The sequence below is a fragment of the Dendrobates tinctorius genome, unplaced genomic scaffold, assembly GCF_039654945.1.
Source record: "Dendrobates tinctorius isolate UK_male_01 unplaced genomic scaffold, ASM3965494v1 ptg000028l, whole genome shotgun sequence".
Classification (NCBI taxonomy): Eukaryota; Metazoa; Chordata; class Amphibia; order Anura; family Dendrobatidae; genus Dendrobates; species Dendrobates tinctorius.
This window is the reverse complement of record NW_027361696.1, coordinates 77,971,471-77,987,725: the sequence shown is the minus strand read 5'-3', so window position 1 is coordinate 77,987,725 and position 16,255 is coordinate 77,971,471. Positions and strand designations below refer to the sequence as shown.

Below are 16,255 nucleotides of genomic sequence, written 5' to 3'. Positions count from 1 at the left end.
TTAAACAACTTTATAATAGCACAAGTACCCATTTTTATATTTTTTTTTCATTTTCTTTTGCTCATTTTAAAACCAACATATAACAACATAACATTGCATGTCTTCTTTCTCCCCCCTTCCTTGGACCTGAACAGTCCTCCACTTCTCCGTATCCCTGTTCTGTCAAGTTTCAAATCAAATAACCTGTAAGAGGAACATACTAAAAACAAACTCAGCACATCAAACATTTTTTTTTTTTAAACTAGAACTGTTCTTCAGAACCTGCACTACAGTGCACCGAACTCTCGACAGTCTACTTCACTACGCAGTGGCTAGTAGTGAGGGACCCCACAGCCATGGAGCCCCCGGGGATACTGAGGGTGTCCATTCAAGTCCTCTTCTTTTCCATGCCGGCCTCTCCTTGAGTGTGGAGCAGGTTCCACACTTCCTGCTCCCGGGCCTTCTTCTTCCTGATCACCTCCGCTACCCACACGGAGGGAACAGCACGGGCCCTGGAGTCCGGTGGGCGGGACTCCGCTGAAAAAGACCGCAAGACAGAAACGGCCGAAGATTTCTGCGGCCCAGCAGCCGCTGGGGTCAGGTGGCAAATGGGGACAACCGGGTCCTCGGGGGCTGGAATCACAGGGCCCGCTAAGTCGGCCGCAGCCGACTCCAGCAGCGGCATAACCGCGGCCTCAGGACAGGCCGCATCCACTACCAACGGAGCCGGAGTAACGGCCGATTTCAACGATGCAGCTGCTATTAGCAGGGGAAGCGCAGCAGCGTTTTCTTTGGGTGAGCTCTGCACTGGTGACTCCGGCCGGGTTAGTTCGGGGACATGAGCGGGGTCCTCGCTTAGCTCCGCATACACCACGGGGCCCGTGGTAACTAGGCCTTCCGGTGCGCAGGGGGCCGCGTGCTGCAGCAGAATGGTGGGGGCCGCTTGCGGAGGCACTGGTAGGGCCGGGGGTACTCTCACCTTCCCCGGCGCTGCGGCCTCCGTCCCATCATCACGCGGTTTCCCCCGCAGCCTCCGTTCCTTGCTCCACTGTCCTGTGGGCCTTCCCTCTGGATTCGGGGGCTCCGCTGAGAAGTCCTTTGCTGGTATTGGTGGTGGCCGGTCTCGCTGACTCTGCTCAGGCTCTGCTCCCCGGCTCAGCATCCCGCTGCCTGCCCGTGGTTCTGAAGATGACTTCTGGTGCAGCTCCATCTCTCGCCGCCATTGCCACTCTAGGCGGCCGATGCCCCGACACCCACAGCGTCTCATACCGTCCGTTGGGCAGCACTCGAATGGCATCAGACAGCCGCAGCCAAGTTTTTCTTCTGTGCCACTCCCTCTGTGAGGTGGGGTGTCGGCAGGCCTCTCCACCCACCTGTCAGGGTTCAATATATGGAAGCGTCGATCTCCAGGCACATACTGCTTCCTTTTGGGGTACGTTGGAGGGGGTCCCAGTCCATTCTGAACAACTGCAAACACCCAGACCTCTCCTCTGCGCTGAAGCAACACCGCCCCGGATCCTCTGCTGGCCACACAGATCCGCCACAGCGCTCCCCATTTGTATTCCACAGGTAGGTAATTTGTAATCCAGAGGTAATTGTAATCCAAACAGAGTAGTCCAAGTCCTTTTCCATTCTTTGAGGCAGGTCTGCTGCAGAAGATGAGGTATTAGCGGCGGTGATCCTGCCGACTACGCCAAATGTAGAGGTGGGAGGGCCGGACTAGCGGGGTGATCCCTCGTTATACCACGCAGAGACGTACAGAGACAATTGGAGGCAACATTCGGGTACAACAGGTCCAGGTTTATTCGCTTGCCGTCCGCCTGACGGCCTCTGAAGTACACCGCACTTCACTTCAGTTCACTTCACTTTCCTGAGCCTCCGTTTCTAGGCCCGCTTTACACACAGTACCTTAGCACCAGGGACGTACATGCACGTACCGTCCCTACTTCACTTGATGACGCTGCTGACAGGTCCGTCACTGTGGTCGCCTTAGGCCCGTACACCAACAGTAATTTTACTGGTCAGACGTCTTCCGCACGGTATGTTTCGCCTCTGTCTCGTCCTTTTTGCAGTACTTTCCTGTCAGGACCACCCCCCTGACGTTCTCTCTCCTCAGTCCCCCTGGTCTGAATTCACCTCACAGTGCACAGACTGTAGCAGTCCTCCTGTCACTGGAGCTCCCCCTGGGGACTGGAACCTTCTGGAACCCTCCCTCAGTATTTATAGCTAACCCGGTTCCTTGAAACTGTCACTCCGCCCCCCATGACCAACGGTTTCTAAAGCCCTAAGCTGTTGTCAAGTCCTTTGCTCACACTCCTCCCTGCCATCTAATGGTCAACCCAAGGTACTGCACGTCCACTACACTTTCCTAGCTGTTTTCCCACTGTAATACCTGACACCTACCCACACTGTGCAAACCTTTCCTTCTTTACTCTGACTAGTCCGTCCGTCCATCAGGTCACCTTCCCTACACTTGCGCACTAGCCCACATATGACCTTCCTAGAAGTAGGATCGGAGGTGTGCATGAGAGTGCAGGAACAGGGGGTGGCAGCCCTGTAACCAGGTGGCACAGGGTGGTAGTCATGGGCGAGGTCACTAAGGCACAATCAGTCCACATCCCTGCCCTTTTCACATGAATAAGCAGTTCTGATCTCAGCCCCGGGTCACAGTTTGTGTCGGGTCTCAGAGATGCACCGCTCAAGCAGGCTTTGCGAGAACGCTTGCGCACTAGCCCACATATGACCTTCCTAGAAGTAGGATCGGAGGTGTGCATGAGAGTGCAGGAACAGGGGGTGGCAGCCATGTTATAAGGTGGCACGGGGTGGTAGTCATGGGCGAGGTCACTAAGGCACAATCAGTCCACATCCCGGCCCTTTTCACATGAATAAGCTGTTCTGATCCCAGCCCCGGGTCACAGTGGGTTACCTCGGACATCTAGCTCCTCGGATGCACCACACGTCACACTCTTTAGGGCCCAACAGTGGCAACTTGATTTTAATAAAGATGTAGTGAAGAGGAAGGTAATGGTCCCTGATCTGTCCCTATTCACAGCAACGGCTGCAGCAGCAAAGTCCATAACTCCCAGGGAGATCCCAGGAGCTGAAAATCTCTCAGAGGGCATGTGTACAATCCTTGTGCCTGGCAGCATGTGTTTCCCCCAGCCTGGGTCTGTTATGTCCCAGGTGGGGACACATGCATTTCCCATATGGGGGTCCCTTTTGTCCCGGACGGGGACACGCGTCTTGCCTCAGGCAGTCAAGCCTGGGCTCTGAACTGGAAGCAGGAGCATACTGCTTGCTTTGAGGCTGCTGAGCCAGACCACTCAGTTAACCTTCTCTAACCCTACTTCTAACACACAGTTATATACAATACATTGTAATGATACAACATTAAGACAGGTCAAACACAGCACAGACATGACATCACATTAATACATATAGTGAACATTCTACATACATTAATGTAGAACCCATTGTAGAAGCACCGCATGGGGGACCACATACAAAAAAGAAGGGAGGGAGCAGCTGAGGGTCTCCACCACCTCCTTACAGCCATGGCAGGGTTGGTCCAGAGCAATGCTGTTCCCACCCCATCCCGCAGATGAGCCAGAGTGAGCCCAAGAGATTCAGAGGGAAATACAAGAAATGTGGATTGAATGTCCACTGCTTGATTGACACCAGGTAACAGGTGACCACCATGCCGGAAGCTTACTTCAGACAACATTTCCCAGAAGTATTGCGGCCAGAGTGGGGGCCGATAATTAGATTGACAGCATCCAACCAATTGCCCACCCCGGTCGCCAGGGTGGTCTGGATGGAGATCAGAGTGTGCGGGAAGGATGTTGACTGTAAAGGGGTCGTTTGGTCACTGGAAATGTCAACTTTGGACCTGTAATGACTCTCAGGATGAATGTACTGAAAGAGATTGGACAGTGTCTGCTCAAGGAGCCACGAGAGCCCTGTTTGAACCAGTGGAGCCCTTGAACCCTTAAGCAGAAGGTGTTTCAGCAACTGATCTGAGCAGCCCAAGCTCAGGAGACCTCGGGGGAAGTAAAAGTCTTGGGGAAGGTGATGGTTCCTGCGCCTGCGAAACTTACACTACCGCCCGGTCAGACAGTGCTCACGTTACCAGTATGAGCCTGTACACCCCATGAGAAGATGGAAGTGCAAATAAAGCTAATGTCAATGGATCAAGTACCCCCTGGACTGCTCTTGCCTGGACATTACCCATAGTCCAAGATGGCAACATTGTAGTACGGTGCCTCACCCTCCTATCAGTGAAGTGCCCAAGATCCTGGGAATGCCAGAAAAGTTAATGCAACCTGAAGCAGTACAACTGGCTGTCGTGCGAGGAGATCCCTGGACTTTAGCCATTATGATGACACCAGAATCCCTGCCTGGCAGCACAAAGGAGGGTCGTAGGTCTTAGAACAGATGTGGGCTGAATTTATGGTACTATCACCCCAGCAAGTGCAGCAAGTAGGAGATGTGCTGGAGCGTTATCAAGAGGTCTTTGCTTGCCATGAAGATGACTTTGGTTGCACTCAGACCATCACTCATGAAATCCCTACAGATTGTGCCGCGCAGGTTCAGGAAAAATACTGACAGATACCTCCCCAGATGTACAAAGAAGTGATGGAGACGTTAACTCACATGTTGCAGATTGGAGTGATATGAGAAAGTCAGAGCCTGTGGGCCGCTCCCATTGTTCTGGTCCGAAAAAAAGATGGAACAGATGGGATTATAGACAGCTGAATGCCTGTACCATGCGGGACTCCTATCCATTGCCAAGAATTGAGGAGTCCCTATCTGCCTTGGGACAGGCAAAGTACTTCTCTTCCCCTGATCTCACCAGCGGGTACTGGCAGGTGCCTATGACTGAACATGACCAGCCAAATACGGCATTTGTATTGCCCATGGGAGTATTCAAGTTCAACCATATGTCCTTTGGCCTGACTAATGCTCCCGGGACGTTCCAACGCTTGATGGAGAGATACCTGGGGGACTTGAATTTTTAGGCCACACTGATCTATCTCCATGATATCATCGTCTATGTGCCCACCTTTGAAGAACACCTCCAGCGGCAGGAACAAGTGCTAAGTTGGTTACAGAGCCACGGCCTGAAGGTAAAGCCACAAAAATGTCATCTCTTTCACAAACAGATAGAATATTTGGCGCATGTCGTGTCTGGCGAAGGAGTGAGACCTGCAAGTGAGAAGGTGGTGGCTGAGCAAGAGTGGCCCACCCCAATGATGGTGAAAGATGTTCGGGCCTTCCTGGGACTTACTGGGCACTACCGAATATTTGTGAAAAATTTCACTAAAAGGAGTATCGGCTGGCTCGAAGAACCAAACCATTCAGTGGGAAAGCCATCAAGAAGAAGCCTTTCAAGCTTTCAAAATGGCCCTGATGGAGGCCACCATACTTGCCTATGCAGATTTCTCACAGACCTTCATTCTCCATAGCGATGGAAGTTTACATGGTCTAGGGACAGTTCTGTCAGAAATGCAAGGGGAGAAAGAATGAGTGACAACCTATGCAAGCCGGTCTCTTCACGTCTTGGAATGGAATCCAGACAATTATAGCTCTTTCAAGATGGAACTCTTGGTGCTGGTGTGGGCAATGACCAGAAAGTTTGCAGAGTACTTGTCCAGATCGGAGGCCTGGTGCGGACAGACAATAATCCCCTGGCCCACCTGGAAAATGCGAAGTTTGGGGCCTTAGAACAATGATGGGTGGCCCGCATGGCGAAATATCGGTACAAGATTGTCTGCCGAACTGTCTAAGGGCGAAAACACTCATGCTGACACTCTCTCCTGGGTGACTCACGAGCAACCTGAACGTGATCGAGAGGAAGAGCTTGAGGCGGAAGAGATCACTAGCTTCTGGAACTTGGCCAAATCATTAGTGGCGACGCAGGGACAATTTAAAGAGGCGTCCAAAGATCAGGTGCTGGGGCGGCTCCAGGACAACTGGGTTTGACTTCAACAGATGGATAAGGAGATCGCCCAGCTGTGACAGTGGGTAGCACTGAAGCAACTCCCCAGCTGGAGAGAGAGGAATGCCCTGTCACCAGGAACCTTGCGGGTTCAGGGGCAATGAGAAAGACTCTATTTGAAGGCTGGATTGTTATACCGGAAGGTACAGCTGTTACGAGAAGAGCGGGTCGCTTGGCAAATAGTGCTCCCGGAGAAGTTGATCAGAGTAGTGGCTACAGAGGCTCACCAGCGAGGGGCTCATTTCGATCCAGAGAAGATGTTCCTGTGGGTACAGAAATTGGTGTATCACCCACAATTGAGGACCGCAGTGGAGAATGTTTGTCAACAATGTCAGAGCTGTGAGCTAGCCAAACCCCCAGAGCAGTGTACACTGATACAGACCATCATGACTTCTGCGCCCTTAGAAGTCCTGATGATCGATTACTTGACTGTAGGCCCAGCGCATCTTGGATTCTTATTTGATCCAGATGCTACACATGTTAGAATAAGAATCGAAGATATGGTGGCCTGAGTTCGTGGCTGTACTGGTGTTGGTGTACAACAGCCGAGTGCACAGTATGACAGGTTTCACTCCGTATACCTTGCTGTTCAGGAGAAGGGGCGAGAGATCACTAAGTTGGAGTTGGAACTGGAGGAGGACTAGCCACGGACGGGGGTGTCCTCCTGGGTTCGAGAGTATCGGCACCAACTGCAGACTCTCTGTTGGCTGGTACAGACGAAGTTCCAAGAACTCAACCATCATGAGGCGCCACCTCTCCAAGGGACAGCTCTGAGACCCGGGGGATAGGGTGCTGGTCCAGAATAAGCGGCCCCGGGGAAAACTGGTAAGCCCATGGCAGCAAATCCCGCATCGAGTGACACAGTGAATCGGCTCTGACGGGCTGGTGTATGAAATTCAGCCTGAACGGGCAGATGAAGCCCCTACCCTGGTGTTCCACCGTAGCATGCTGTGGCCCTGCCTGTCCAAAGGACCAGAGGATGGAGAGGGGTCACCAAAACTACTGAGGTACCCGGTTTGATGGGATCACTGCATCTGAATACCTGTGTTACATGTCATCAAGATAGATCACAACAAATCTACCTGTCAGGTGACTGAAAATTTCATTTACAAAGTGCTTAAAGACGGTGGGAGCATTAGTCAACCCAAATTGCATCACAAGATTTTCATAGTGTCCCTCAGGTGTATTGAAGGATGTCTTCCAAACAACCAACACCTCCAATTCCAGAACCAGACAGTATTAAATTAACCCTGGAAATCCTTGATTACCAGAGATGAGTATACATATCATAGGGGAGGGGCCAACACTTAACAGCTGAGACCATCAAAACAGGAACGCTCAAGGAGCTCTCAACTGAACATATAAACCTCTGCACTGCTAGCAGAAACCTTTACTGTTTAATATGATGATGAAGTGCTTCTAATCAGGACAGGGGTACGTGAAATCAGACACCGCAGCCTTCTGGCCCCTCTCTGTCGCAGTAAACCTGTGACACCAAGCTTATGCTTATGCTATATTCACATTATGCATATGCTATATTCACATTATGCATGAACTCTTTATATACTGTGCTTCACCGTAATACATTATATCACATTACATTAGACACAAGTTACTTCACTTATAAAACTGCTTGACGGTATTCACATAGTGCATTTCTTGTCTTCAAGGGCAGTCACAGTGTAACAGTCCACATCTCTACAAGTACACAGTGCTATACTGTAAAGCCAGTGTCTCTGCATCACCCTCCCTGGCAGAGATACCAACGCTCTCACCGCCATAGCCCTGCACTTCCCTCTCCTCCTTCTGCCCTGTCTCCAGCGTTTCTGCTTTCTGCCTCCCTCCCCCAGCAGAGGTGCCAACATGCTCACCACCACGGTCCTGCACCCTATCCGCGTTCTTCTGCAACTGCCCTGGATTTGCGCATTGCTCACAGATTCCCAGACACAGTGCTTTGTGTGCGCAGACAAAGTCAAGCTTCTTAAGAGGACAGAGCGTACCATCCTAAAGTGACCCCAGCCAATGGCTGGGGAGCACATATTATTTAAGGCACCTCCGTCAAGTTGGAGGTGCCTGTGCAATGTTGTAAGTTTGTTTCTAAACATCCTTCTCAGGTCGCAGTGCTCGTATTCCTGTATAGACTGTCTATCGGCCGTGTCTGCCAGCCTGGCAGTCAGCTGTACCAACCAGCCTGTCTGTCAGCCAAGTCCGCCAGCTTGCCTATCAACCCATGCAGCCCGCACCTGCCAGTGCCTATCTTCTCACCATCCGGTCATGTCTGCATTGATGGTACCTGTATTCTTACTCCATCTGCCTGCATCTATTGGACATTCCTTCGGGCCACCTCGGCTACCCATTCCTAGTGGGTCAGCTGCCACCTACTCAAGGTCAGTCCTGAAGTAGCACCTGGGCCACCTCCCTTGCCTTTCCTCCGATCTTGGTATCGTCTGCTGCTGCGTATCCGTGGTCAGATTGGGTGAGGCCACTAGTCATGCCTCGTTACGCCACTCCAGGTCTTCCTTGGGCTCTGGCACAGTGGTTCCACCACTCAGCATGTTACATATATACTGTATACTGAAAAACTTGATGGGAGGAGGAGGGTTTCTTTAATTAAAACATTAATGCTTTTTTCTTCTCTTTTTCCCTTTTAGTGAGATCTGTTCTGTGTTTTGTTAGGGAGCACTATCAGTTTGGTGGAGGCTGACAAGGATTTTCCCCTTCCCATGGCTTTTTCATATATCTTTATATTTTATGTTCCTCCATTTCATGCACTGTTCATATGTGAAGGCCCTTTGTTGAGCGCTATGCAGTCAACTCTAATGAGTTTTCTAATGGTCTAAAATCCATTCTCCGCAGTGAGACTCCTAGTGCATCTGAACATTGCAAGGTTCCATTCTGTCCCCAATCTCTGGTATAAAACGCATGCTGAGACTTTGTTCAGCAGCCCCTGGGAGAGGTCAGATGTCTTCCTAAATGGCCTTTGTAACTTAGTATGAAAGACCACAGAGACAAACTAATTAATAGAAGATTTGTTAATAAACCACTGGGGGGTGCTGCTACGCCCTTCCATATTCCTCCATCTCCATATCATGTCAATGGCTAGGGATAGACCTACATGTTTGCCTCCTCCCCCTATGTTTTTTGCTTCTGCCTGTTTTAAGCAATTACACTCCAGATGCATCAGTTCCCACCATGTCCGCTGCTTGGATTTGCTCCTAACAAGATGAATACTGAGCATTGAAAACAGCAGAAAATCATCAACACAGCGTCCTCAGAATTTTGCTGATTTTCCTTTTTTTGTTTTGCATTTTTTTTGTTTTGCCTTTTATTTATTTGTGGTTGTAAAGGAGCCATGAGCTTAAGTCATGGGTATCGGGCATCTTGGTGGACGTACATTTTGCACCAGGTCCCACATACCAATTTCCAGTTCGAAGTGGTGGACAGCAATTTTGCTCCCCAGGAATGGAATTATCAGCAGGTAAGAATATCAAATTGCGGCACAGCTTCAAGAAAGCACAGCAGGTGCATCAATAAGAATGGAGTATTGGAATGGGTTAACTTAAAGTTTCCCACCCAGAGAAGTCAATATTCCCAATTATTTTGCAATCGATACTAACGTAACCTAGAACAATTGCGGGAAAAAAAAGGGAGAACTAAAGAAAAGTTTAACTCATTCCCTTCCAACATTAATTCCTAGTTGTATAGTATTTGTCGTGTGTGATAACCGTGATCCGTGATATCTTACATTTGGTACAAATTAGTGATGAGTAAGAGTTAAATTACAACGGGGGACAAATAAAGTCAATATTACTGTTATCCATATTAATATTTCCACTATTAGTAGTATTAATATTTAATTTAAAAATGATTTTTTGTTTATTTTATGTTACTTTTACGTTATTGCCCAGATGATGTTTTTCTTTTAAGTGTTACTTTATACTTAGTCCTTGAATTTGTTCAATTTGAGAGGAATTTGTTCTTTTATACATACAAGCTACAAACTTCTAAAATGTATCAACTTCCATTAATTTAGTTTCCTATCTATGCGTCTGTTACAGAAAATGGAATATGGGCTCAGTTCTCAGCAGAATTGGTCCACATGAATGCCAACAGACAAATGCAATTGTATGCCAACCATCCACTCCCATTGGAGAACAAAAAAAAAAGCAGTATGTTTTTTGTTCGTTTTTTTTTGTTTAAAAAACTATATGTAGTCCACACATATGCCAAAAAGACAATTCTTTGACATATAATTGGGCATTAAAGTGTTTGGTGATATCAATGTACAAACCTAGAAATTGTTTTGGTGCATATAATTGGCATGAAGTGTGAAAGCAGCCTTATGTACAGTAAATAAAAGCAAAATGTTTTGGATATAATTTTTTTAGAAATGAGATCATACAGTGGGAACTATGGGTATTTTCACAGTCATCCATATTCAGTATCCTCTTGTAAGACCGGGCCGACACTGGCCTTCTGGCAGCTTTGACATTTGAGAAATGTCTGATGGCAGAATAAAACCTTTCTCACTTTTTATTTTTTTAAATATTCATGACCTTACAAGGCTTCCATTGGAGCAAATAGAGGGCAGAAGTAGAGGTAATAAATGGTCACACATGGGCTTTTGTATAGTCATCCAGAAATTTAAAGCTGTACTCTGTGCGCTGCAGGATATGCCATAAATGTCTAATTAATGCTGGTCGAGAATGAGGCACTTGCTCATTAATACATAGAACTCTCATAGAAGTCATTGGAGAGAGCTGTGCATGCGCAGCTACTTCTCTACTGACAACAGTCGTCAAATAGAGGATGCCAGTCTTTGGGAAAACTGTGGACCCCACATGTAAAGGGAACCTGAAATGAGGGGCGGAACTATAATAGGTGCAGGGGTTGCAATCGCACCCGAGCCCTGAAGCCTAAGGGGTCCTAAATTGTGCTTTGGCCCATATGAAAAGACTATTACGAATAATGATTTTCAATGATTTGGGGCCCCGTTGGAGCTTTTGCATTGGAGCCCACTTGCATCAAGTTGCACCACTGTGTATCAGACACTGGCTGTATGACTTCAGCCACATCAGGCGCCTCCAGACAGCTTCTCCCCACCTTCTGCCAATGACTGACAGGTCTCTCCCTATACATGCATATAGCAGTTATTGGAGAGAGCTGCAAATGTGCAGCTTCTTCTTCACTGACAGCAGTTGTCTGATAATAAAGGCTCTCTTTTCTTGGGATAATTGTGGATCTCATTTTTAAAAGGAACCTGACAGCTGATACATCTTCCCAATCCACAGGCAGCATGTACTAGATGCTGTCAGCATGTACCAGACATTGTGGCTTTTCAGACAGAAACATACTTTAAAAGCCGCCAGTGGACCGAGCCGCATGTGAGACAGGTCGGACAGGCGAATCCCAGGCAGCTTCAGACCCGTCCACTGCCAATGATTGACAGGTCTCTCCTTATATATGTAGGTAGCAAGAGACCTGTCATTTACAGGGAGTAGGTGGAGAGAATCCGCTAGGGACTGGCATTTTCAACTAGTCTACAATGAGGCTCTGCTTTTAAAGTATGTTTTTCTCTGAAACACCGCAGTTTCTGAGTGAAAAATACCTGGTTGTCTGATCCATATTTCCTTGCGATCGGACCCATAGCTGTATACTCAGTTTAATCCATAGTGATTTGTTGGTGCCTGACCCATGATGTATTGGGACAATGCCCTAAATACTCTTTTCTATGCCTCTTTAACATTTATACTACAATACTTTATTAATAGGGTGGCACATATCGGAACACACATAGGAAATGACCCCCTTGTACAAGCCCATTTCCTAAAGTAATAAGGATGGGGCCGGATAAGTCAGACCAGGTCACACCACAACCCCGGAGGAAAGTAATACACACTCGTGGAAACTGAAAACCTCCATTGATCCTAAAAAGAAAGGAAACTGATCTAAACGTAATAGGATATAATGTATTGCCAGGTGTGTAACCTCAGTCCTCACAATGCAAGTAAATATCCTTTTGTGTCATACAGATCACGAGCAGAAGGGCTCAGGTTAATTTAGCTTCAGTGCAATAATTTACCATGACCTTCATTAGTTGTGATGGTTTGTCAATGGATTTAGTGTCTCCGTGCAACTATGTGGCCATAAACCAATGTGGAAAATCATATGTGTTGGATATTTAGGGGGCCATAAGATTGTGCAATCACCTATGTAAGATCCATCGCTGCACATCGATTAGCAGCCATGACATCTTATTACAAGACATTCGTCTTACAGACACCATTTGGAGGCCTATTTATTGAGCACAAGATTTTGCCATTAAATATTCATTGCTTTGACTGTGAAACCACAAATCTACCTAGGTTGTCTCATACGAGGCACAAGACTGTTGGAATCTAACTTCATTTATGCTTTTTTATTGTTGTGCTCTCTCTGTAATCTGTTTATTTGATCTTAAGTGACTTGAGAATATCATTGGGTTCTGCGACTGTGGATATAGGAATGGGTATCATGGAGAGAGTGTTGACTGTCGAAAAGGAATTGGAACAATAAAGTAGTATTATGATAAAGTAACCCATCACAAAGATATTGGTCTACATCTATCCACCATACTGGCACACAGGGGTCTGGTGGGCAAAAGCTCTAACATAATAATAAGCCCCTAATATAACAGGCCAACAAGGGTCCAACAGAAGACAGCCCCCTTTGGAGGACATTCTTCTGCACAGGCGTCGGTAATTTCTGCACCAGTGACCACCGGTGTGCGCGCCAATAAGGTGCTCTCCCCATTTCCTCCCTGTATAGTCATTGCTATGCACACATTGTTCCTAGTAACGACTATGCAGGGAGGAGGTGGGGAGAACATTTTATCGGAGCGCACACAGGAGGTCACAGTGACTCGCTGGCGCCTGCACAGAAGATCCCTGAATACAGCACGCACAGAAGGGAGGATGAGGTATGGATTTCTGATGGAGTGCAGGGCGCAGGCGTGGGATTCCAGGGACATAACTGATGCTGATGGAAGGGAGTAAGTATAAGGCCAGGATCACTTGCGAGAAACACTGCCAAGTCTTGCATATTAATACCCGGCACTGCCTCCGGCACTCGGGAGTGGAGCATGAATTTCTATGCAGCCGCACGCTCCGATCCGAGTGCCGGCGGAAGTGTCAGGTATTACCATGCGAGACTCGGCCGTGTTTCTCACATGTGTGATTCCGGCCATATAGTGAGGACAGGAGGCAGGGATTTCTTCCAGATACCGCACGCCCCGCAGCCTGGAAGAAATTATTAACATAAAGAAAGAATATAACAATTCTCCACAACCAGGTAGGACTAGTGTAACATTTCTATTACCTGTATGACCATGTTAATATGTCATATATGTCCCGAGAGGTGACAGATTCCCTTTAAAAAAATTTAGTTAACTCACAATGTACATCATAAATATCTGCTAGGTCGTACATCAAGGATTCCTCTCATTAGAATAAAAAAATTTCTTTCCCACTTGGAAAAACAAACTGGCCGCAGTCTCCAAAGACTTTGTAAGGCAATTTGCAGACAAAGTTTTTTAAGGTATTCAATAATGTCAATTTTTCCAAGTGTAAAAAATCTTTTTAAGAAACGTTTCATTTTTGGGGGGTTTTTGGAGGAGTTTTTATTTTCGTAAGGCTTTTCCTAAAGCAGTTTTTGAGAGATTTTAAAGCATTTTGGAAGTTTTTTTTCCTAAAATGTCTTTTTTGCAGCCATTAGATTTCACAGTGCCTGATTTGGAGCAGATTTAATTTGGGTTTGCTTCAAAGGAGTGACATGCACACCAGGCGTTTTTTAAAGACCAGAAGAGGTGAAAAAATACTCAAAAATCTAAATCTCTATATTTCATCTGCAAAAAGGGATTGACATTGAGATTAATAGAAAGAGTCTTTTAAGTATTTTATAAGATATTTTTGTGGTACATTTTTCAGATGGATACGCTCAAAAAGTCTGTTCAAAAACTCCATCTGCACATAGCCTAGTTTTGCGAAACTTCCCTCTGTCAACCTTGGCACAGCTCATTTTGATGGGGGAGACTATAGGCAGTCAGGTAGTCTCTTTACAGCAGATATGTAGTATTAAATGGTGCCATTAAAGAGTTTGTCCACTACTAGGACAACTCTTTTTTAAACTAAATGTTTGGGCCCCCATAAAATAATAAAGCCTATACTCCCCTCCTGTGATGGCACCGTTCCCACCGCATCGATATTCGTTCTCCCCGGAGCTGTGATGCGGTATTGGGGCATGTGACACCGGCCCCCTATCAGAGCTGGCATTACTGTCTCCGCTTTCGGACAACCTGAACATGAAGAGGAAGTCCGGATGAGCTGCAGCCCTGGCTTCCTCTTCATGTCAAGCTTGTTCGAAGGCGGAGACAGTGATGCTAGCACTGATTAGGCGCCAGCGTCACATGTCACAACACTGCATCACAACCCTGGAAAGAGTGAGTACCGACACCGTGGAAACGGTGCCAACATGGGAGGGAATATAGGCTTTATGATTTTATCAGGACCGAACATTTAGTTTAAGAAGGGGTTGTCCTAGTAGTGGACAACCCCTTTAAGATGAATGGCTGCCCGGCTAATATACCAATGGCTTGAGTCCACCTAAATTGGAGCTGCTCTTATAAATGGATCTCTACTCTAATTCATCTAGGGTGTATGGGGGTCCATAGCAATATACCAACCTTTATGTCATCCATACAAAGTAGTTGCTTTGTAAGGCAACCCCTTTAAGTTACTCAAGTTTGCAACAGGAAAACAATGTTTTCCACTGAAGCTATCACAGGTTTCAAACCTCCAAAAAAACTATAATCCAATTTATCCAAAGAAAAAAGGATGGGTTTACTTGCTCATGCACAGCAGCAGTTTGACTCATCAGGTTTGATCCACCTCCTCCATTAAGACCTTGTATGGTAATAAAAATAAATATAACAAGAAAATCTATAGAGAGGTAAGAGTAATAGCCAAGGATAACTTAAAAGTTTGTCTTTATTAAACAGTTATCAAAACAAAAATGTAAAAAAAAAATATATATATATATAAAAAAGAAAATGTCAGACATAAGCATAAACCCCACACGGGACCACACATAAAATGATATCCTAAAACATGATTAATGCAGGCAATGTGGTCAATAATTCATATCCAAAAATAAGGATCAATATGATCAATCTAGATATATTGTGGAATAATAATCCTACATGTCATTTATTAACCTCATGATTGCTATAATTACATATATAGTCACAAAATGGTTTCACTCAAAGAAATGACAGAAATTTGTTCAGAAATGTTAACAACCAAGGTGAAGGTTGGGGCTACGTGTCTCACGTCTAAAGATCTCTTCTATATCTCAAAGATTTTCCAGGAGATTAGGATTTTTGGTGACTTGTGAGTCATGAACAAGTCAACTTGTGAGTCATTATGGTAGGTGCAATCATTGGCCATGTCTTCTATGAGAGATTGAAAGGGGAGAGATGCACATGCATGGAAATCTTCTTTCCTGGATAATAGGGTTAGATGTAGAGTTGAGCAAATTTTTGGTTCCTATTATGAATATTGTTTTTGCAATACACAGCCAAAGCTCATTGGAGTCAATGGGAGAAGAAATGAACGAATATGTTCAGAATCTATCGTCAAACATAAATTTCTGAATTTTGGCAAATTCAGATTCGGCAACCGATTCCAAACATATTCGCTCAACTTTAGTTAGATGTTGCACCAAAACTCTATTAATTTCTTGTTACTAGTCTCAAGAATGAAAAATATTGAACAGTTGAAGTTACTATTCAACATACAGAATTATTGGGGGTATAATAGAAGTTATGGACATGTATAGACTATTCCAAATCTATTGTGCTTTATGGGGTTCTATTGGGGGATTCTGTCCAAAGATCGGTCTTTGGCATACATTCGTCTGCTGGATGCTTTCCTCTTCTCACAGTCCTACTCGTTGTGTAAAGTCTTCGGATTCTGTTATGGTGAGTCACTTTACATCTCTTGTTGCTCACTGTATGATGAGCCACATTCTTAGACCGAATTCTATACTAGGTAGCACTTTGGAGTAGTAAACCCCATTTAAGGGCCTGTCACACTAAGCGATATCGCTAGCAATATCGCTATAACGTCACTGGTTTTTGTGACGTTATAGTGATATCGCTAGCGATATCGCTATGTTTGATACTTACCTCCGACCGCTCCCCCGCTGGTTATCGCTGATCACGCAAGAACGTCCTGGACTGTT

At 46.3% G+C, this 16,255-nt stretch overlaps 1 protein-coding gene across 4 annotated transcripts in view; it reads left to right on the top strand.

The window, feature by feature from the left end:
* Positions 1–9,120: 9,120 nt before the first annotated feature.
* Positions 9,121–16,255, top strand: part of TTYH1 (tweety family member 1) — a 244,927-nt gene continuing 237,792 nt past the window's right edge. Inside the window, exon 1 of one of the 4 annotated variants that reach the window (XM_073571021.1) lies at positions 9,121–9,455. In XM_073571021.1, the coding sequence (XP_073427122.1) occupies positions 9,330–9,455 (126 nt within the window). In that variant the 5' untranslated portion in view covers positions 9,121–9,329. The remainder of the gene's footprint in view (positions 9,456–16,255) is intronic. The other 3 variants (XM_073571020.1, XM_073571023.1, XM_073571022.1) reach the window with 3 other exon arrangements.